The 20841-nt window shown below is 48.5% G+C and overlaps 8 protein-coding genes across 8 annotated transcripts; 4 read left to right on the top strand and 4 right to left on the bottom strand.

The window, feature by feature from the left end:
- Nucleotides 1-353: 353 nt before the first annotated feature.
- VE01_10284 (uncharacterized protein) lies at nt 354-6421 on the bottom strand. The gene has a single exon (XM_059464144.1). The coding sequence runs from the start codon at nt 5894-5896 to the stop codon at nt 794-796; it is 5103 nt and encodes a 1700-aa protein (XP_059319278.1). The 5' UTR covers nt 5897-6421; the 3' UTR covers nt 354-793.
- Nucleotides 6422-6704: 283 nt separating this feature from the next.
- Nucleotides 6705-9184, top strand: VE01_10283 (uncharacterized protein). Its single transcript, XM_059464143.1, has 2 exons — nt 6705-7238; nt 7284-9184. The coding sequence occupies exons 1-2, from the start codon at nt 7045-7047 to the stop codon at nt 8341-8343; spliced, it is 1254 nt and encodes a 417-aa protein (XP_059319279.1). The 5' UTR covers nt 6705-7044; the 3' UTR covers nt 8344-9184.
- On the top strand, nt 8952-11477 carry VE01_10282 (uncharacterized protein; the record flags this gene model as incomplete). Its single annotated transcript, XM_018279685.2, has 1 exon — nt 8952-11477. The coding sequence occupies one exon, from the start codon at nt 8952-8954 to the stop codon at nt 10977-10979; it is 2028 nt and encodes a 675-aa protein (XP_018125760.1). The 3' UTR covers nt 10980-11477.
- On the bottom strand, nt 10885-12263 carry VE01_10842 (uncharacterized protein). The gene is made up of 2 exons (XM_018279684.2): nt 11939-12263; nt 10885-11877 (listed from the first exon to the last, which is right to left on the bottom strand). The coding sequence occupies exons 1-2, from the start codon at nt 11964-11966 to the stop codon at nt 11060-11062; spliced, it is 846 nt and encodes a 281-aa protein (XP_018125763.2). The 5' UTR covers nt 11967-12263; the 3' UTR covers nt 10885-11059.
- A 201-nt stretch (nt 12264-12464) lies between these two features.
- On the bottom strand, nt 12465-14758 carry VE01_10281 (uncharacterized protein). The gene is made up of 2 exons (XM_059464142.1): nt 14530-14758; nt 12465-14358 (listed from the first exon to the last, which is right to left on the bottom strand). The coding sequence occupies exons 1-2, from the start codon at nt 14530-14532 to the stop codon at nt 12670-12672; spliced, it is 1692 nt and encodes a 563-aa protein (XP_059319280.1). The 5' UTR covers nt 14533-14758; the 3' UTR covers nt 12465-12669.
- Nucleotides 14759-14888: 130 nt separating this feature from the next.
- On the top strand, nt 14889-16306 carry VE01_10280 (uncharacterized protein). Its single transcript, XM_018279683.2, has 2 exons — nt 14889-15384; nt 15505-16306. Exons 1-2 carry the CDS (start codon nt 15180-15182, stop codon nt 16206-16208), a joined length of 909 nt encoding a protein of 302 aa, XP_018125762.1. The 5' UTR covers nt 14889-15179; the 3' UTR covers nt 16209-16306.
- On the bottom strand, nt 16233-18595 carry VE01_10279 (uncharacterized protein). Its single transcript, XM_018279682.2, has 2 exons — nt 18201-18595; nt 16233-18148 (listed from the first exon to the last, which is right to left on the bottom strand). Exons 1-2 carry the CDS (start codon nt 18463-18465, stop codon nt 16302-16304), a joined length of 2112 nt encoding a protein of 703 aa, XP_018125765.2. The 5' UTR covers nt 18466-18595; the 3' UTR covers nt 16233-16301.
- Nucleotides 18596-18850: 255 nt separating this feature from the next.
- Nucleotides 18851-20745, top strand: VE01_10278 (uncharacterized protein). Its single transcript, XM_018279681.2, has one exon. It carries the CDS (start codon nt 18962-18964, stop codon nt 20468-20470), a length of 1509 nt encoding a protein of 502 aa, XP_018125764.1. The 5' UTR covers nt 18851-18961; the 3' UTR covers nt 20471-20745.
- Nucleotides 20746-20841: the final 96 nt, after the last annotated feature.

Raw genomic sequence — 20841 nt, 5'->3', positions numbered from 1 at the left:
TGTCAGTATGTGCTTACAAGTACATATAATGAAAAACGGTACTAAATCGCCATCTATATGTTCTTGTCATGTAATTGTGCAGCAATTGACATTGCCTGGGAATAGCAGCTCTCTTTCGGTTGAATATGTGCTTCATACCTACCCCCCCTTTATATTGAATTCTCGGCTATCGTCCTCTTCGAATCGATCTAAAATATATGTCTCGCGTTGGGCTTATTTCTTCAAAGCCCCAGTGGCACCAAAGCACAATATTCAGCTTCCCCACAGCCGTCCGCGGTGTGGAAGCATTGTGTCGATCTCAAGCGATTTTGACAGGATGAATAGAAATACTACAACCAGCCACACGGGCGACCCCTTTTATCTTGTAAAATATTAATAACACGTTATTTTGAGATTATATGGCTTTGAGATGTTTATCTCTTATATAGTGGAATAGCGAATAAAATGATACATCCTACTTTGCACTCATGTGAAGCTGTCTTGTATGCTTCACCTTGCTCTTGATTTCACCGTAAATTTCCACATTAGATTAAACCCATACTTAATTTCCAAGGCAGCTCATTCAAATAAAATGTAGTTGTAAGTATATTTAATTTGGGATACTCATTCAAATATATTATGTTCACCAACCCATCGTGTTGTTGGTAAAGGTGCATTTCACGCCTTGCACAACAGCAAATTACAATTCCCCGTTTTCGTTCTTGTTTTCGCCATTGTCGCCCTCTTCGAATTCATCTTCTAATTTTCCAAGTCTTCCTCTGCGTCTTCAGAATCAGGATAGTGATGACAAGTTTCACGCCAAAGTGATTTTTGCTTTGACTTTAGAAAACCTTTCCGCCTGGCCAAAAGCAAGCCTGCGGATATTATCATTCGTGCTATCCAACCACGACGCCAACAGCGCTTGAACCTCCATACGCATATCCGGTGCAGTTATAGTTTTGGTCCCCTGAAGAAGGTGATGCACCAATTGCGCCTTGATACACCCCGCAAAAGTATCGTGCTGATTCTGTGCCGCCACTCCTAGCTTGACTAAGAGGAAGGTCTTGCTGTCGGACGGAATGGTGCTAACAGCGTTGACAAGTTGCTGGTACTGGCCCATAGCAAATGATGATTGAGCACATTCTTCGCACAGAGAGTTGACGCGCTCTACCAACTCTATCAATGGAGAGGTCATAGCGAGCTTACAGCGGAGATTCCACAGGGAAGGGAGAAGCGGAGGCCTCTCCGATGATTCGTCCGGCCTGATTTTGGTATGCAGATCCCGAACGTCAGTAACGATTCTTTCCAAAAGTCGGCGTTTGCTTTCTACCATGTTCCCCGTGTCACCATAAGATACTAATATGCTAATTAAATTGTGCCTCGAGTCACCAGGGGATACCAATAGGCTAATCGCGTATTCAAATGGCTCCAGGGACACAATGGAATCTCTGTCTTTGTAACAACGGGGGTCCCTAGCTGCGATTGCAACGCGTTGAAAGTATTCTTCTTCCACATCTTCGAGGGTTATCCCGTCTGGGACACGAGGTTGTATATTTTGTCGCATGAGCCGGCCAAGAGGTTCAAATGCACTTCTGTACTCCGTATGAGTCTCGAGGTAGTGTCTCCAATGATCACCAGCATTCGTCTCCCATAATGTCGGGTCTTCGGCAGTTATCTTTTTATTAATATGTGCATGTTTTTCGCAGTCGCGGTACCCCAGTGACAATGACAATTCCCGGTTTAGAAGGAGATAATCTTTTGAAATGTACTCCGGCCACTCTAACAGCAATTTGTCCGCATAGTTCTCAACGCCGGGGGGGTGGGAATGAAAAATTTGTTCGAAGGGGCCGAAGGAAGCGAAAGATGCCTCTTTAGCTGACAGATTAAACCTTCCAAGAAATATCCGCATCCAACGAGTATGCTGCCTCGTAGATTCATCAAGAATCTTCAACAAGACACTGCTCACGTAATCTTCATGGAACTTGTCGGGTATTCTACTCTTTGCCCAAAGAAAAAGCTCGAGGAGGGGCCGTTTCTTGTCGCAGTTGGGAAGAGGGCCTCCATTTTCCGCAGCTAGCCATTCGGCTTCTGAAACAACTGATCTCTCGTCGGGGCCAGTTGCCGCGTAAGCAAACGAAGTGAAAGTTTTGTAGGCCCTGAGGTCTGGCTCAAGGCCCAAACGAACACTTTTTCCAAGTAGTTCTCTAATTGCACTGAGGGCTGCGACCTTCACGTCGATGTGATTGCTTGTAACAAATAGAGACCGAAGGATATCCAGAGAGATCTTGTTCGAGACTAAATCTCCGTTTTCAAGCAACTCCGCCAGTAATTTTATGGTTGTTACTTTTGCGTATTTGCGCTTAGGATGGTCTTGGCTATATTCCACGTTCTCGGTTTCATGGCCTGCATGCTGCCCCTTGAGTGAATCGACGATGTAGTGGGAAAACTTATGCAGCATGTCTTCGACTTGCGTAGAAGTTAATCTCTTGCACAGTCCTACGGAAATAACCCTCCGGTGCCATGATGAAGAATCCGGCATCTTCTCAATTACCTTAAGGCCTAGATCAGAGGCAAGGTGAGGTTGATCCGAGTGCGAAAGAAGTGAGATAATTTTAAACGTAGCGGATTCGAGCTGATGATTATGTTCATCATTCCCCATATCGACAAGCTTGTTGAGCATCGAATTTGCCAAGTCTCTTAATAACAGTGGTGGAACAATCGATTTCAGTTTCCGAAGAGCAATAATAGCATCCTTGACGTACACTTCGGTGTTGCTTGATTTTCCAGCACTGGAGAGAAATTCGTAGTCTAGGTACATTGGTGGATATCGAGGATGGAATGCACCAGCAGGAAATTGGTTGGAAAGAAGACGACTATTTCCAGCCACGAATGCATCAAGATACAACATAGCTGATGCCACGAGGGCATCTCTGCTCGACATTGGTAGTTTATGGATCTCCTTGATCCATGTCCTCCAGAAACCTGGCTCTGAGTCAACTGACTTTGTCAGAGTTGAGTGTACTGGTTTACTGAATTCTTGCTGGTACCATGAACACCGGTAGTGCACACTTTTGGTAGCCGAAACTCGAGATAGGAGTAGGTTTTGGGGTTTTTCGTCTACTTTGTTATTTTTGGTAATCTTGTCGTCACGGCCGCCACCATTGGGCCGAGGGTCCCACTCCGTCGGCTCCAGGTCAACCTCGAAGTTGTTTTCGGAGACAGGCAAGGACGGTGGCAGGGGAGACACGACGTCGTCCTTCAACCACTCTATTCCACCTGATGAAGCAATATCCTTTAAGACCGATTTTACAAACTGAATGTGCCCAGCAGCCGCAGGAACGACGTGAGAGTAGTGCTCCCAGACGCGTTCAATCCGTCCTAACGCCCCAGCCGACGACCCGCTGCCAACATACGACCGTATTGCAACATCCAGCTTGTCGACAAACAAACCAATGGCTTCCGTGTTGTGGGGGATTGGTACCAGAGCAGTTTCAGCATCGCAGAATATGACGTTTCTCACTCTCTCCGCTACGAATGGTGCTGCTTCAGGATTTGCAAGGGCCTGTACCATCCACTGGTCCTCAGGAAACAGATATTGGATTGGCAACCCTCTGGGCCAGCCTTTGTCGAGAGTTGCAACAAGATCGTTCCGCTTTAGGCGTGCCTGGGCCCATAACTCGTCTCTGCGTTTGGCTAAGTTGTCAAGAAACGGCAGAGCAAATAAGCGGCGAGGGCTAAAAATTGGTTCCGTTCGTAGAGGGCCATTCGGAGTATCCCAACGCAATGGTCCGTTCCCATCGACCAAGGACGTTTCTTCGTAGAGCAATAATACTGGCATCATTGATTCGATCAGAATCGACACAAGCTCGCTTTTGCTTCCCAAGCCTAGTTTCCGGAGGGTCTGCACCCCATCTATTCGCGTGTCTAAAACTTCGCGTAACAATCTGTCCAAGCTGATAAACATGCTGGGTATGAAACTAGGCTCCCTGAGGTATTGAACGGCTGCTTCAATATGAAGTGAGAGAATCGAGTTTGCTTCGTCAACAAGAGCCTTGAGCTCTGAAAGAGATGCTGGTCGTCGGTTCGGAGGAAGCGTTACACATGATAGGACATCGCCAGCCGACCAGTGTTGTAGTTTCTCAGTGATAACAGGGTAGACGTTATGGTCGCGTTGATAACGTCTAGACCAGACTGTCACGTCCCTCATGATGGCAACACTATTGCTACTTACAGCCACCTCAGCGGCTCTGAGGGCCCAACTCGCTCTGATATCTGGATCTCGGCTTTTTTCGGCTTCTGTCTTAACCTTTTCAAGAAATTTGAGAGTCTCGTAGAAGCCACTTCTCGGCTGGGCGTCTTCGACTTCCCACATAATCTTTAGCAGGCCGTGCTTGAACCACCAGGGTGTATCGGTATCTACACTTGTCCAAGGCGAACCTCTCTGGTAGAATGTGATCAAACTCCCCGCGTCTAGCAAATTGGGTCGTCGGCCAAAAAGCCATTTGGAGTCGCTGGAGGGAAGCTTGGTCAAAATAGCGGCATCTAAGTCAATGCGTCGCCATTCTTCATCAATCAAGTGCGGGCTGTCCAAGTCAACCCGTACAGTCGGTATATGGCAATATAAAAGCTTTAGCAATGGCAGTCCTGCAGAGGGCGCAAACGACTTCTTTGGCAGTAGTTCAAAGAGTTCATATATCATGTAATACACGTTGCTATATGGGATAGCTGACTTTATGATATGCACAATGAGCGTTTCTAGGTCCGCCTGGTGCTTGGCGTTTGGCCGCGATGGATGCGATGCCGCTGACAGAGGGCCCTTCTTGTGATTGATGGAGCAATCCGGGATGTAATCGGGGTATTTCGCCATAGACCAATAGTATATTAATGCCACCAGGCGTGGATCAGTCAGTTTAAGTTTTAGTTTTTCAACCTGGAGCTCAGCCACGTCCAAGCCGACTTGGACTAACGACAGTATATCGTCAAATGGCGTCTTATGCCGTATAGCCTGATTTTCGGCAATTTGTACAAACTTGAGGATATCTTCCGCAGAAGGGCCCGTTTTAGACATCGGTTCTGTTCGCAACGAATGTAACAAGTCGAAACAGAAACGCATCCCTGGGGGTGATTTTGGTGATAATTCGACAGTGGTGTATTTTGGTTTATATGGCGCAGGCGACCAAATAAGTCCGGCTGGGGGGTTCGTCACCAAGGAAGATCTGACCTCAGGATGAACCTTCGCGGCGCCTGTCGCGATGTTCCGTGCTAGATCTGGTCGGCTTCCCACAAGCCATTTAAACAGGGCACGTAGAGGGAACGATGGCAGGGGCTCCTTCGACAGCCACTTAGTAACAAAGGGAGTGCTGCATGACACAAGTAGACTCGCAATGTCGTTCAACTCAAGTCGCTGCACCTCGCTACTCCCACCTGTAAGAGCCTCCAGAATATGGTCCACTGCCTCGTCTCCGGCGGCCCCTCTGGTTCTCGCACCCACAGAAATGGCCATAACCAGCGGACGGACATCTGACACAGATAAATTATTGAAGAGGCTCCGGACGCCTTCAATCCCTCCAAGGGCCTTCCACTCGTTCTCGGACCAGTTCCGGCCCCTGCGTATTCGACGCAACTGTCTCGTACCAGCTTTCCGCATGCCGCTTGACTCCTTGTCGCCGAGTACATCCCCAAGTAGTTGAGGCAGATGGGCCAGGGCCATGGGAAGCCATATGGAAAAGAGTATGGGCGGGATGGCGTTGCTGTGCACATGGGATTGCAATTGGCTCGTGATCGCAGCGACAGTTGCGTCACCTTGATCAGCGGGAGCACTCGCAACAAGGCCGCAAAGGTGGGAGGCAAAGTCAGCCGGGCTCATGCGGAGGATGAGCCCTGGCTGAAGGGAGGCTTCAATGTTGGCCGGTGCCATGTTTTAGAGCTCCGCGTCAACGCGAAATTCAATATTTGGACGGGAAAACAGAGCTTCTCCTAGAACCTCGAGTGTAGGGAGATGAATAGCTCACGAATTAACGAGTCTATAAAGCATCGAGGGTGGGCCCGAACTTATAGTTTAGATTTAGAAATAGAGTTTCCGGTGACTCTCACGGCCAACAGTAGTGCCCTGACCACCCCGCATTAGCTATGGGGGGATACGCTTGGCGTATGATGGGACCCCTGTCTCGAAGGAAGGAAGGTATGCACGGTAAATAAGTGGAAAATATAGTAATAGATGTCCGAAGCACAGTAGCATATGTATCAATATGAAGGAAAGAGAAGGGCTGTTGGTGAAAAGGAATGAGGGTTAAGGGTTCAACGGTTATCGACGGTTTCACAAGGAGAAGTTGAGAAATTGATATGTTGAAAGGAAAAAGAAGCTAGTCGAGCTTAGACGGTACGAACGAGGATCATTAAGGGAGCTGGGGTCAAGGGAGCTGCTGAGGAGCTTGTTTTGCCTTGATCCCGAAGCTATCTCCACCCTAAATATCCCTAAAACCCTCTAAAAACCAATAGTCGCTAAACGCTAAACGCTCAAAACGACAAGCGCCACTCACCGCCACCCGGCGACCCAAAATAGCCTAGACCGCCTAGGCCGCGTGGAGCCCAGTGGGCAGAAAGACCAGAAATAGCAACTCTCCACACCCACGCGACGACTTCCTTGTTTGGCCATTTTTGGCAATTTTGACCATTCGGAAAGCACTGGGGATCTACTTCTGCGGCGCAGCATTTCGTGCTTACCACCCATGTACCATCCCCATTGATCCCGCACATCCCCCCTCTTTTCCCCATTCCCATAGGCACCAGCCGCTACGCTCGTTATCCTGGTTATCTCTACTTTTCTTCACTTCCCCTACTCTTCTCTCCCTCCTCTCCGTTCTCTTCTCTTCATGTATTCCCTCTCTACCCTCTCCCTCAATCCCTATATCCTCATAGCCGTGACTCTCTCCAACGTCTTCATCCTCTGCATGGTCTTGTATGCTCTAGACGTGCTATCTTTCGGCCGTACCCAGTACCGTTGATCGCTTAGACACAACCAGCATCCAGTCGACTCCATTGCCCAATCACCCTCAGTCAGTCAGTATGGGAGGCAAGATCCAGCTTCCTACGGGAAAATCCTCCAGGGGACCGCAGCTGTCATACCGCGATGATCCGGACCGCGCCGAAACGGCCTCAATGGCCTCGGCCGTGACCATGGATGAATACCCCGAGGAAGAACATCTCCCTTCGTATCACGACGTCCCTGATATCGTCCCTCAGACGCAGCATGAGATCTCGTTCGTGCCCCCACCCCAATGTCTCACACAATGCTAACTACCCAGGTACCATGTTATCCCCGCCGTCCCGGAATCCACTGTCTCCAGCGACCTCAAGACTATTTCCACGACATATTCCCCATTCTCTACTTCAGTCGAGACTCTGTCGACATTTATCACCGAACAGGCCGCATACCCGCCAACTTATACCCTATATCTCAAGGGCACGCACACCGAGACCTTCCGGGGCCGTGGTGACAAAGGCAACAAGAAAGAGACAGTCGTTGACTTCGACATCAAGTTGCCAATGACGCACCTGCTCATCTGCCCGAACCCCATTCACAAGACCAACGCCTCTCACTGCACCGACCAGCGCGGTACGCAATGCCGCTACCTCCTCACCCCACAGGCCGGCGAGAAAGCACACCGCGGCACGGTCCTCGCCAACAGCAAGGACATCAACTGGCAGCCCGAAGACGGAGAGAGCATGATTCACTCATGGTGCCAAGCCTACGTCGAGGACAAGTCGTCCATCAAGTCTCTCGAAATCACTCGCACCGTCCTCCTACATGACACCTCCGTCGTCGAAGGCCTTGTCCGCCGTATCGTTGACAGCACCTCCTACCGCGGCCACACCAAGGTCCACGCCGTCGCCACAAACTCAAAAATCATCATCTACTCTCCCCACCGCATCAATACCCTCCGCCAGAACAAGTATCTCTGCTGGTTCACCTATCTCACCTTCCTCTGGCTCTTCACCTGGCCCGCCCTCTTCTTTATGACTAAGCGCTACACGGGCATCACAGCCGCCTTCCCCTACCGCCGCGAGGAAGCCGACAAGATCAACGCCAAGAACCTTAATAACTGCACCGCCAAGCCCCTCGTCATGGCTGAACCGGCCTTCGTAGCCAGCTGGCGCGATGCCCTCAGACGTGCCGTGTTGGGACAGCATCAGGGCTGGGTGGACGAGGTGTACAGGGCACAGACGTCGCAGATGGCGATTTCGGGGAATGATAACGCGCGGGTGCAGAGCACTGGGGCGGCGTTTTTGCAAGGTGTGGTGGGCGCTGCTGTTAGTATCGCGACTGGACGGCAGGCGAGGACTGGGTGGGGAGCTGACTCTTGAGTCCTGACTGGTGTTATTTTTATTTGTATACTGTTTGGGATATATGGTTTATATTTGGTTGGTGTTAAGCAAGTTGGATTGCGAAGCGGCTTATTTGGAAGCAGAGCAGGATGTATTCAAATTTGGATTTTGCACAAGGGAAATTATAGGTACTCTAGTTGATGATATTTACGGCCTCGGTGTCCCATTATCAATTGACCCTGCAGGATGCACAAAGCTTCATTCCTCTTATCTGCACGATTAGCCCGGACTACAACAGCGATATACTCTGAATCTTCAGTATTAAGTAAACTTCACGTTCCATACTGTTAATGCTTCCGTGGTGAATCACCGAGTGGTCTCTTTCACAGCGTATTCTTTAACGCTGTTTGTTTGAATCCCTATGCCACCAGGCAGCAAGTGTATGATTCCTTGTCAACCATATATTTACCGCCAACTGCCTCATTCACACCTGATTACACGTTGAAGTATCTATATATTTCAAGCTTTTCCACCCACATCTCCAATTATCTCCAAACCTTCCATGGCAAAACAATTTTACTACAAATCCAGCACTACACACCCACCATCATCCCACCAAGCCTCCTTCCTATCCCCACACATCCACCATGCCTCCCCCCCACGAAACCCTCTTCTTCCTAACCGGCGGCACCGGTCCGCGCCCAACACAAGCAGCTTTCTTCGCAGCCGCCGCACAACGGACTGCAAAGACGCAAGAGATCAGAAGGGAACGCGAGATGAGGAAAGAGAAAATGAGGGAGGAGAAGGTGCAGAGGGATAAGGCGTTGAGAGATGTCCCTGGTTTGGGGGCGCGGGTTATGCGGTTGCTTGGGCTGAGGGGATTGGGGGGGAAGGGGGTTCGGAAGGGGAGGGGTGTTGAGGGGGGACAGGTGGAGAAAGGCGGGGATGCTTCAAGTGGTGGTGGTGGTGATGCGGGGAAAGATGGTGGTGGGATATCAAAGGGGGAGTTGCCAAAGGATACTCCTGCTATTATGGAACCAGAGAAAGGGACAGTTGAGAATGATACTGTTCAGTCTGCTGGTTATGATGGTGGTATCCTTTCTCATGGTGAGACCTGTGCTGGTGCTCACCAGGGAATGCCAGGTTTAAATCTCGACGGCGCCGGCGACGATGGGCATATTAATATTGGCGAAATCCCTCATAGACAACATGAGGAAGTGGAAATGCTCTTCGACGCAGAAGAGGTTATAGCCGCGGGGTTGAAGTTTGATGGCGACAACAACCCCGAAGATATCCAGCCTCCGATCATTGTTCCAGCTCCTAGCCCTGACAACGATGCCAAAGGCGGCTGTGATCCTGGGCCAAATTTATTGCAAGTCCCTCCGAAGGATACGCAGCCTGAATTAGAAATCGATATAAACCCCGATGACATCCGCCAGCCCACTATCGTTCCCGCTCCAGACGCTGGCGACAATTTAGACTGCAACCATAACGATAGATCGGCCCCGTTGCCTGCTCTTCTCAAGAATACGCTGCCAGGATCCGAGAGCGACATCAAGCCCGGCAATATCAGACCCCCTATCATCGTCCCAGAGCCTGACCCCGGTGACAGTTCCGATCCAATCCCTTCGAATCATGCGCCATTGGAATCAGAGGGCGATTTAAACTCTGATGATATCAAATCTCATATGTTAGTTCCAGCCCCTGATCCTGATGACAGTGCCGAGGGGGACGTTCCCAAAGATGAGCCGGCTGAGTTAGAGAGCAGTATCAACCCCGATGACATCCAGGCTCCCATCATAGTCCCGACGCTAGATGCTGATGACAACGCTAACGGTTCTCATAATCTCCCACTGGAGATACCGACAAATCTTCCAGTCGTCCTTACGCCACACGACGCGGACCTCGACGTTCAAATCCAGCACGATGTGAGGGATCCGTTCTCACCAACTCCGCATCTTCCACCCCCCTGGGAGGTCACTAATATCCCATACCCACATGACGGAAACGATCCATTCGCGCCAACACCGCAGCACCCGCGTTCCTGGGAGCGCCCTGATGAAATGTTTCAAGCTATCCATTCCTCGCCACCACCTCAACTCGGTCTTATAACGCCCTCTGAGGCCTCGGAAACGCCACATCCTAGTCTCCCAATCCTATCTCCAGTTTCCGCGGAATTTGGCCAGCGGAACACGCCATCCCCTCATATTGATCTTCCTACTCCTTCTTTCTTCCTTTATGAAGCTAGTTCACGTGCTTCGTCGAGGGCACCAAGTGTCCGCGATGTGATTGTTGAACAATCTCCGGTTTCATCACCGGCGTTTGAACGTAACGGCCTCGATGCCCACCTAGTCCCTCTCCCAGCGTCTCGCGAGCCTTCTGTTGTCGGCCCAGTGAGGTCTTTGGGTAATCATATACCGATAAATGATGTTGAAAGTCATGGTATCAATAGCGCCGAAATGAGGTTTGCCGCAGGTACGGAAGATGTATCACACCGCGTGTTAACGTCAAAGTCTAGCTACACCGGTAACAAAATGGGAAACTCAGTTAATGAGTCCTATGATCAAGCTATAACTCATCCTTTGCCATCTAGAGAAGTGGCACAACAAACGATGAAGTGGGTAAGGAGTGGCGGAGGAGGTTGGAGCGGCGAGTGGATGAGAGTTATAGAGTAAGATATTACTTGGTATATGAGTTGCCATGTGCGTGGATTATTATAGAAGGAACAGAAACGAGAAGATACTAATTCCTTAGTCTAATCCTTGATGTTGAGCTTAACTATCTTCTCTGCAGCTGTGTCATCGAGGAGATCATGTATCCTCGCCTCAATAACATCGTCAGACATCTCAGTACTGAAGCCCCAAAATCGGATTGTTGGCTTAAGAATCAGCAACACTAACGGTAAGATGAGATTGTCATGCGGACCAGCTAGAACCTTCCCAAGATTTATAATTCTGCCACAGATGTCGTCTATCTCAAGCGTTTGTTGGACTACTTTGTCACGGAACACCTTAATAGTATAGGACCAGACGAACGTAGAAGAAATAACAGTAACAGGAGACGGATACAGTTCTTCCCACTTCACCCATCTTACTAAGCCGTTGTCGGGGATTTTACCAACAGACACATACTCGTTGCAATTTTTTGCCCATCGTGAGACGTCTTGTGGGATCATGTATTCTTTGCTCTTTTGTATGAGAAATTCTAGAACATCCCAAACACGGAAGATAGTTGTATCCGAGTTATTGCATAGCTTCGTAACATCAAATATAGCAAGGCCAACTTTTGTATTTTTGTTTTTTCCCCTTATTTGTCCTGCCTTATGGAGTGTCCACTCGAGCATTGGACTCATTGAAACAAAATATGTTTCCGTCTCCATGCGGGTCTTGCTAAGATGCCCGGCCAAGTCCCTTATAAATTCATCGACAGGAATAGTACTCCTATGCCCAAGGCTAAAAGGTACGTCTATCTCCGGGGTAAACGTAGGTCGCCCTGTTTCTGTGCCTGTATACTTGTATGCGCGGAAGAGGTATTCAGGCTCGGAGGAAGTGGTGTCGGCCTTGGTGTTAAGAACTACAACACCACATATTAGCTCAGTCTTAGAATACACGAAACAAGGATATAAAAAACGAACGTTCGGTCCATTCGAGCACATTCTTCATCTCTTTCACTATCGGAGAAGCATTGTTTTTGAGAGGAGGCTCCTGATCCTGTGCAATGACATCTGCTAGAACAGACTCGAAAGTTGTGGTTACTGCGGAGAGCCTCTCTATCACGGCCTTCAAATCTTCCAAAGAATTTCCAGGCGCTACATTTGAAAGTTTTTCTCGAATTATATCTTGAATCTCATGCGATATTGATCTCTGGTGGAATACGCTCCCTTATCCTGCCATGCTTCGATACATAGTTCATTTAGATCCTCGATGTAGTCGGCTCGTTCAAATCCAGTATGAGGCAGCAGCTTATTTATGGGACTACTTAATGGCGAACCATAGCCTTGAAATTCTAGATGATACTTTGTTGCCTAAGTGGCGCTTAATGTTAGAATCCTATTACGTGGATGATTATAAGTGGTTGCTGTTCTGCATGATGTGACTACACCCTCATAGCAGGCACATAAACGAGCCTGCAAGGCTGGATACAACATATAGCGAGCAGTTGGTAGTAGCAAATATTAGATCCTTTTAACTATTACGTAGTAAAAACTATGCGATGGCAAGTAGGAGGCATAATGTAGTGTTAGTTATGTAAGAAAAACCAAGGATATTGCAATAGGACACCTATTTTGTAGAGCTATCGATTAATGTATAGTTTATAGGAACAACAGTCTAACAATTGTCCGTTTAATATCAAGAAATCCGAGTTTCAACCTAGTCTAGGAATTTCGTCGGAAGAAAGCGGTGGTGTGATGGGCGGTGGTACCCTCCTCCTACTCTTTTGCTCAAATGCGTAGGCATATCTTAGTAAATTGATGTCATCCATGGCCTTTCCAGCAAAAGTGAGGTTGACAGGCATGCCTGTATCAGCCATCATACCCATTGTGACACTAACTGTTGGAATGCCCAAGTGTCTCAGTGCTCGGTTTCCGTTTGAATATTTAACACCATTCTTCAATGCATGCTCAGCGCTGGCCAAGTTCGTCTCGACGTCCGCTTTTCCAACGTCGCCATTCGCTGGAAAGACAACCATATCGAGGCCTAGGCTGTCCATCCAGTCCTCAAAGTCGCGTTTACGTTGATCTTCGAGGGCTCGAAGAGCTTGAGGCATATCAGCTATGTCGAATAGAGTGCGTCCTTCTCGTCTGCCGTCTTTGATGAAAGCGACTATATCTGGGTACGGGATTATGTTTTTGACCTCCCCAAACATGTCAGGTATATATCCTTCAGGCTTGGGGAAGATCTGTGCTGGATCCGCGCTGCCCAGAGATGGATAATTCGGATCCCTATTTGCAATAAGGAAATCATCCCACGCATAAGATAAGATTTCACTACGCTCACGGCTGTGCCAGCTTGGTGGGCATCCTTCGACGTTGTTGTTCTGGCCAGATACTGAGTCGTCTTCGTAATTTGAAATAACAGGAAAGTCTGTCTCGATGACTGTTGCTCCGAGGGTTTCAAGGTCGGCTTTTGCTCTCCGCCAAAGGTCAATAACAGGTTGACTGACATGTGTAGGCTTTCCCTTTAGATCAAGACCACCAATGAACATTTTTGGTACACCAACTCTCTTGCCTGAGAGAGATGAAGTCGCCATTATACTCTTATAAGTGGCCGGGTGCTTCACCTGCTGTAGTGTAACAAAGGGCTGTTCTCTCCAAAAATCGCCTTTCTTAGCCTTGTCCTCCGCTGTTAGAACATCCATAATTGTGAGCATATCCTCAACTGTTCTCGTGTGCGGCGTCACAACATCGCAAGTCGGATAGAGAGGCCATAGTCCACGACACGAGATAACTCCGCGAGAAGGTGTGTATGCAACTAATCCATTATTAGACGCCGGTGACCTTCCTGATGATACAGTCTCAGATCCGATACCAAACGCTGCAAAGCTAGCAGCTGTGGATGTAGCACAGCCGTTTGAAGAGCCAGAGGAGAACGCAGCTGTAAGGTATTCGGGGTTGTAAGGACTTTCGGCCCTGCCGTACAAGCCACGCTGCATACCTCCTGCAGCCATGGGCGGCATATTCGTCTTTCCAATAAGTACGGCGCCAGCTTCTTTTAGCTTTTTCACAATGAAAGCATCTTCATTTGGTACTAGGTTCCTGAATGCTGGGGAACCAGCAGCAACAGTCATGCCTTTGTATTTGAAACCATCCTTGAGCGTGTACGGGATCCCTTCGAGGGGGCGAGGTGGGAGCCCAGCTGATCGTCTGTCGTCGGATGCGGCTGCTTCTTCGAAAACGTTGGGATTAATTTTGGTAATGGAATTGAGGCATGGGCCGCTGGAATCATATGTGTTGATACGTTGTAGATACTTGTCAACCAGCTCAACACTGGTAATTAGGTCTGAGGTGAGGGCCTGCTGAAGGTCTGCAATGGATAATTCAACGATATTAAAACCCTGCTAGAAGTTAGATTTAACGTCCTCTACGTGGTATGCTATTTGAACGCCTATGAATAGCCTCTGTCTTCAGATCCGACAACTAAAAAGACCTCGCTACATTTACTGCACGCGTCCATTCACTCAAACTGAGAACGTAAGACATAAAAGGGAAATTTACATTCTACATACCATGTCTATCGAGATACAGTTGATGCTCGGCCAAAGGCTGCAGTAAAGAACGCTGATGTTTGAATGCTGTGTTTTGGGACTTGGCACGGATATGATCTTGCTTTTGATTTTTTACAATATCTCGGAACCCAAGGTCCCTATGTATGAAGACGAAGGCTCAAATCCCATCTCAGAAATCTGAAGTGGAGTAGAACTTCCCCCCCAACTGTTACGTTTGATGTATAATGCGATTACCCCACCATCCATCAGTTGCGCAAAACTCGGGGAGGCCTTCCTTCCGAATCTATATTATGTAATATTGTTGACGAATCGCCGTCGTCACTCGGGATGACCTTCCCGTTCCGACCTGCCTCTGGCATCTGCTCACCCGCCCAAGCTCTCCCTGGCTTTACTTGCCAAACACCGACTGAGGAATCATTTTTCTGGAGATTCTTGTGATGCATTGCCCTAGGGCCTTCTCCGCCATGATGCAAGATGATGTTACCGCCGTAAATGGCGTAAATATGGAGAAATGGATCGCTTTTCCCATAGAACGATATATGTCGACATTCGCCGCCGCTCCTTTGACTGAGCCCTTTTGCTTTGCATAGTCCATCTTTCTTTGAAATTAACAATATTAAGGAAGGTTTCATATCTCTTAGCTAACGAAAATGGCTCCATCAGCGCTTCATCAGAACCATATTTTGACCGACAGCAACGAGAAGCAGGAGTGTGAAACTACAGATAAAACGGCTCTTCAAGCTATCTCAAAAGGAGTCTGCCTACCAGGGATTCCCATCTTCAATGACTTCGAAAAGCAGCGACACTGGATGCTGGAGCATATGGCTCTAGCCTTTCAGGTCTTCGCTCGGAAAGGTAATTACATCCCATCCGCATCCTTTCCCACCCCTCTTCATTCTTCCCCACCCCTCTTCATTCTTCCCCATTCCCCTCGTATTGGCGTTCATTAGCTGATCTAACTCTCCCTCAACACAGGGTTCACTGAAGGCATGTCGGGTCACATCTCCGTCCGCGACCCTGAAAACCCACATACATTTTGGACCAATCCATTGGGAAAGTTTTTCGGTCTACTCCAACCATCCGACATGATCTTGGTTGACTACAGCGGCTCACCCATCGGCGGCAATACTAGCTTGCCTGCCAATGCAGCTGGATTCCAAATCCATTCTGCGGTACACAAAGCACGACCCGACGTGATCGCAGCATGCCACACGCATTCCAAAGCGGGCAAGGCATGGAGCACATTCTCCCGCCGTTTGGAGATGTTAAATCAAGACGTCACCCATTTCTACGGGGATGCGCAGGCTGTCTACTCCGAATTTGGTGGGGTAGTATTCGATGAAGCTGAGGCACAACGGTTGGCAACGGCCTTGGGTCAGAAGGGGAAGGGTATGATACTGAGGAACCATGGGCTATTTACTGTTGGGAAGACGGTCGATGAAGCGGCTTACTTGTTTATGCTCATGGAGAAGAGCTGTGAGGTACAACTTCTAGTAGAGGCCGCGGCTGCGAATGGCATTACTAAGGTGTACGTCGATGATGAGGTGGCAGAGTATACACACCGCATGACTAGCGACTCGGAGACACTTTATTGCGAGTTTCAACCAGATCTGCAGTGGGAACTGGAGTGTTCAGTTGGGAACCGCGAGAGACGGTTGAGAGGTAAAGTCGACACTTAGAGATAAATTCCTGTCGAGCGACGCTCAGCAAGTGTTCTTACATTATTATCTATCGAACCAATTTGATCCCAATAAATCTAAATATCCATCAAGTCAAGTCAAAATTAAAGCTACTCTACGATCTCTAATCAACGTAACCCAACTAACACCCATATCCCTGCTCTCCTTCCTAGCCTTCCACACCTCCCTAGCAACATCTGCTGCTGTATCAAAATTGCGCATCCCGCTTTGTCTAGCGCACTCCCTCAACCACCTCTCACACCTTTCTTGCAGTTCCTGACTTATAGCCTCCGTCGCAGCAATGAATCCCGGCCATACAATCCCTGTATTAATCACTGAGCTGTCCAGCTTAGCCTGCTCGTTACTCTCCAAATGTTCAATCGTCTTTTGGACATAACTTTGGAGAAGAAGGGGAGCTATGTTGCGTATTCGGCGGTAGAAATATATGACCAGTGAGCAGTGGATGCCGAGGATTAGATGCGGCATTATGGTGCGGTTTTCGGGAATTGCATCGTTGTTGGGTTCGTAGTCGGACACGCTGGCGGGCGGCGCCCAGGAACAGATTTCGTTCTCGAGGACTTTGCTCCGATGGGCGAGGTCCGGTGGCAGGCAGGCTTCATCTCCGCCTAGAGCCAAGATTTCATTTGCCAGGCTAGTTGTTTGCGATATTAGGGAGAGAATAGCTTCAGGTATTCCGTATATTTTCTCGAAGAGTGTCTCGGAGGTGGGGGCTTCGCAAGATTCGCCGAAGAGACCGATTTCGAAATTGCCGCCGCTGATGGTGTCGATATCTGTTCCTTGTCCGACGCTGTATGTTCGAATAGATGGGAAGCGCATTAAGGGGCTGTAGTCGGGAGTGACAAGTGGCCGCCAGGTTCGTGGGTAGATGTATGTACTCTCTTCCATTACTCGGAGGAAGAGATAGATGTAATGCAGCATTCTAACTTTGCGAGATTTAAACTGTTTTGTTACTCCTCTCGTGCAGATGAGCAGCTCTGCGTTGAGCAGGTATGACCTGGCTTCATTTTGTTGGCCATTGACGACACATATGGTGACCATCGTCAGAATAGCCATCAGTATCTCTTTGTACTTCGAGCGACCTGGACCGACTAACTCATTATAGCTGCAGGACTGTAACTGGGCTTTTGCCCTATGACGCAAGTCCTCCCCCACCGTCCACCAGTAATTGGAACTGCCAGCAGAAGCCACAACCTTGTCTAGATGGAACGCACTTACCGCAAGTACTGCGTAGAGCAGAGCAGCCTTGGCATTGTTAGTCTCCTTGAATAATGTGAGTTCAGAGAAGGCTGATAAAGCACTGGGGAGATGCAGGACACTCCATGGCGGTTTTCTCACTCGTAGAGGAGAGAAAGAGGTTTCCGCTTGGTTCTTGTAATGATCCAAGAGAAAGTGCATATTTTCCGGTATTGGGCCACAGTCCATTATGCTTCCTCGAACTTGCAGAGATCTGGGTGACTGAGATATAGTCACGTCTTGTAAGAAATCTGTGGGGAATCCCACGCCCCAGTTGCCAGATCCTAATCCATCCATCTCGAGGAGCGAGGTTAACACTGGAGAGGTGAAGGAAGCTGTACCGTTATCCGTCAGACCCCAGGTAAGTGAAGAATCTTCGAATGGGTCGTTATTAGAGGTAGCCTGGGCCCAACCGTCGGGGGCGATCAGAGGGCTGGCAGAGGTGATGGCCCTCTCATCTTCGGAGTCTTGCTGCGAGCTTGAACTTACTACACGAGGACGGGCAGATTGGTCTGAATTTGGACAACTGCTCAACACCGACACATGGAAGGACCCAAATGGCCCAACGATGGCGGTCACAGCAGACTGTACCCTAGATGATGATTCAACTTCTTCGAGTGCCTTGTCTAGATGATAGTAACCGACACTCTGTGTCAAATGATTTGACATAAGCATGCGTTCTTCTTCTGCATCAACTGTCAGTATTACGCTTGAAAGAACAGGATTGATATCACATACCTGTGAACAGCATTCGTCTACTATGGCCCCCATCTTCGTCGTCCTTGTGTGTTACTGTGGAACATGCACTGAGCGAGTATGGGAGCCATCTTAGCCTGGCCAGGTACCCTTCACACGAGACAACAGCTCGTATGCATTGGCCGCAAAATGGCCGGACCTCATCACACTTCACCTTCCGGGCGCGGCAAGTCAAACAGCCTCCAAACGATCGGGTCCTCGTTGAGGGAGTTTGGCTCTGGACACTGTTGGATATGCCCGGTGGCATGACTATCGACGTTCGACAGGATAACAGCCCCCACAGAAAGAATATAATCCTGGATTTCCCTCTACTCGGGGTCACTTTCCATCTAAATGATTTCTCCTTTGACGAAGATCATCCACCATTACTTAAAGATAAAGCGGGGTAGTATTTAGTGGGGAGTCCCATTACTTACAGATAACGTGGGTGGTATTTAGTGGAAAACGCCTCGCCCGGCATTCTCCGGGATACTCCGCTAGATTGCTTCATCCACCCTGTCCCCAGATCGTCGCAGAACCTTGCAAGACGTCTCTTGACATGATAACGGAGTTGAGTAACAGTAGATAAGTTTAGATAGAAGTAAATAAAAGTATAGCTAACACCCATCTTCTTTTGCTCTATCAAAACATCAATTAAATTTCTCACTCTTTGATCTTCATTCAGTCCATACCATAGAGTATCATATCTATACTCCAAGGCTCTTTCTTAACGGACTGTGAGAGCTTAATCTTATCCCATCACCATGTCTCTATCTCTAAAAGTCTTTCCTTCTTTGGACAAGAGATTGGAAGAGGGTCCAGCCACCACTACCGACATCGAATCAGGGGCCTCGGTGCATGTCGACAAGGCCACCACAGACCATATCGACAAGGCCTCAGAGAGATCTTACGTGCGAAAGTTGGATATATATCTCCTCCCCTATTTGGCCTTGATGTATTTCTTTAACGCTGTCGACCGCAGCAACCTTGGAAATGCGGAGACGGATGGCCTCTCAAAGGATCTCCACTTTGTTGGGAACGAATACTCTTTACTCATTCTTCTCTTTTACATCCCCTTTGGCACTTTGGACTTGCCTCTCAACATCCTCACCAAGAGATTCACAGCTGCATTGGTGTTGCCCATCTTGATGATCACCTGGGGATCCGTGTCTCTCCTCCAGTGTGCTGCCTTTAACTTTGGCGGTTTGCTTGTCTGCCGTCTAGTCATGGGTGCCTGTGAAGCGGGCTTCTTCGCTGGTGTGGTTTTTTACTTAACACTGTTCTACTCGCGCGGGGAACTCGGCTTCCGCATCGCCATTGTTTTCGGCAGCGCTCTTCTTGCAGCGGCCTTCAGCGGCCTTATAGCCTTCGGAGTGTTCCATATAAATACTACCATCCCAGGTTGGAAATATCTCATGATCATTGAGGGTAGCCTGACCTTGGTTTTCGGCGTCATCGCCTTCTTCTGGCTTCCTGCCTCTCCTCAAACTGCATGGTTCTTGAACCAAGATGAGAAAGCTGCAGCAACAGCCCGATCCCTGCGCGACTCTTCCAATAAGGTCAGCACCAAATTTAATCTGAAGGATTGTTTCCAGATCTGGAAAGATTGGAAATTTGCTTTGTGGTGCGTAATAGCCTTTGTCTATCCAGTCGCCTTTGCCACCACTTCGAATTTTCTTCCACAAATCGTCCAGCGCCTTGGATACTCAACCGTGAAGACAAATCTATGGACAGTAGCCCCGAACGCCGTTGGATTCATCGTACTGCTTCTCGTTGCCAAATCGTCGGATTACTTCCGCGAGCGCACATTCCACATTATCGGTTCCTTAATTACCAGCCTTATTGGTATGATTATACTCATTACTATCGATGTTCTGGACCATAAGGGTGTTGCATACTTTGCTTGTTTTTTAATGGCTGCAGGGGCATACATCCCGTCATGTCTCGTCCAAACATGGCACAACAACAACAACCTCGACGAGAATAGCCGTGCTGCAACCACCGGACTCCTTGTTGGCCTCGGCAACTTTGCTGGTATCCTTTCAGCAGCCACTTTTCGTGTCGAGTATGCTCCCAAATATATTCCGACTTTGATTACTACCTGCATTTGCAACGTCATTGCTATTGCTTCAGTGTTGATCTTAGGCCTTTGGATGAGAGCCGAGAATAGGAGACGAAATGAGGCCATAGGTACTAATTTGAGGGCTCAAGATGTCAGTACTAGCGAGCTTTCTGATGGCGAGAATTCGCTCAAGTTTCGTTACTTCGTTTGAAGATATAGTGGATGGGGCTTGAGTAGAGATTAGGATCTAGTTACGTTTAGGCTTCTTTTACATCTAACTTGGATAACATTTAAAGCGCATCACGAGTATAATCGTTATCGTCGGAATGAACATTTTCCAGTGTTCGGCACGGATACCAAAATACCCGTGGTATCCGGGTATATCCTCGAGTAATTACCTACCCGGCGATATTTTAGGAGTATCCGGCGTATCCGGATACTCTCGAGTAGTATCCGGATACATGCTAAGAATAGCCAAGAATAGCCAAGACCTCTTTTTTCCAACGTCGTGAGACCTGTAGTAATGCTGTATAAAGTGATATTTATCCCTAGAATAATCGACTCGTCGTTATCAGATATACC

This window comes from Pseudogymnoascus verrucosus (genome assembly GCF_001662655.1).
Source record: "Pseudogymnoascus verrucosus strain UAMH 10579 unplaced genomic scaffold scaffold_70, whole genome shotgun sequence".
NCBI lineage: Eukaryota > Fungi > Ascomycota > Leotiomycetes > Thelebolales > Thelebolaceae > Pseudogymnoascus > Pseudogymnoascus verrucosus.
This window is presented reverse-complemented; position numbering and strand designations above follow the sequence as displayed.

Bases quoted from the DNA above. Each gene is read 5' to 3' on its own strand.
- VE01_10284 (XM_059464144.1), bottom strand. From the start codon at position 5,896: ATGGCACCGGCCAACATTGAAGCCTCCCTTCAGCCAGGGCTCATCCTC.
- VE01_10283 (XM_059464143.1), top strand. From the start codon at position 7,045: ATGGGAGGCAAGATCCAGCTTCCTACGGGAAAATCCTCCAGGGGACCG. The intron at 7,239-7,283 runs GTTCGTGCCCCC...CTAACTACCCAG, and splicing joins CAGACGCAGCATGAGATCTC to GTACCATGTTATCCCCGCCG.
- VE01_10842 (XM_018279684.2), bottom strand. From the start codon at position 11,966: ATGAAGAATGTGCTCGAATGGACCGAAC. The intron at 11,878-11,938 runs GTTCGTTTTTTA...GTGGTGTTGTAG, and splicing joins TGTGCTCGAATGGACCGAAC to TTCTTAACACCAAGGCCGAC.
- VE01_10280 (XM_018279683.2), top strand. From the start codon at position 15,180: ATGGCTCCATCAGCGCTTCATCAGAACCATATTTTGACCGACAGCAAC. The intron at 15,385-15,504 runs GTAATTACATCC...CCCTCAACACAG, and splicing joins TCAGGTCTTCGCTCGGAAAG to GGTTCACTGAAGGCATGTCG.
- VE01_10279 (XM_018279682.2), bottom strand. From the start codon at position 18,465: ATGCCACCGGGCATATCCAACAGTGTCCAGAGCCAAACTCCCTCAACG. The intron at 18,149-18,200 runs GTATGTGATATC...CAGTTGATGCAG, and splicing joins TAGACGAATGCTGTTCACAG to AAGAAGAACGCATGCTTATG.
- VE01_10278 (XM_018279681.2), top strand. From the start codon at position 18,962: ATGTCTCTATCTCTAAAAGTCTTTCCTTCTTTGGACAAGAGATTGGAA.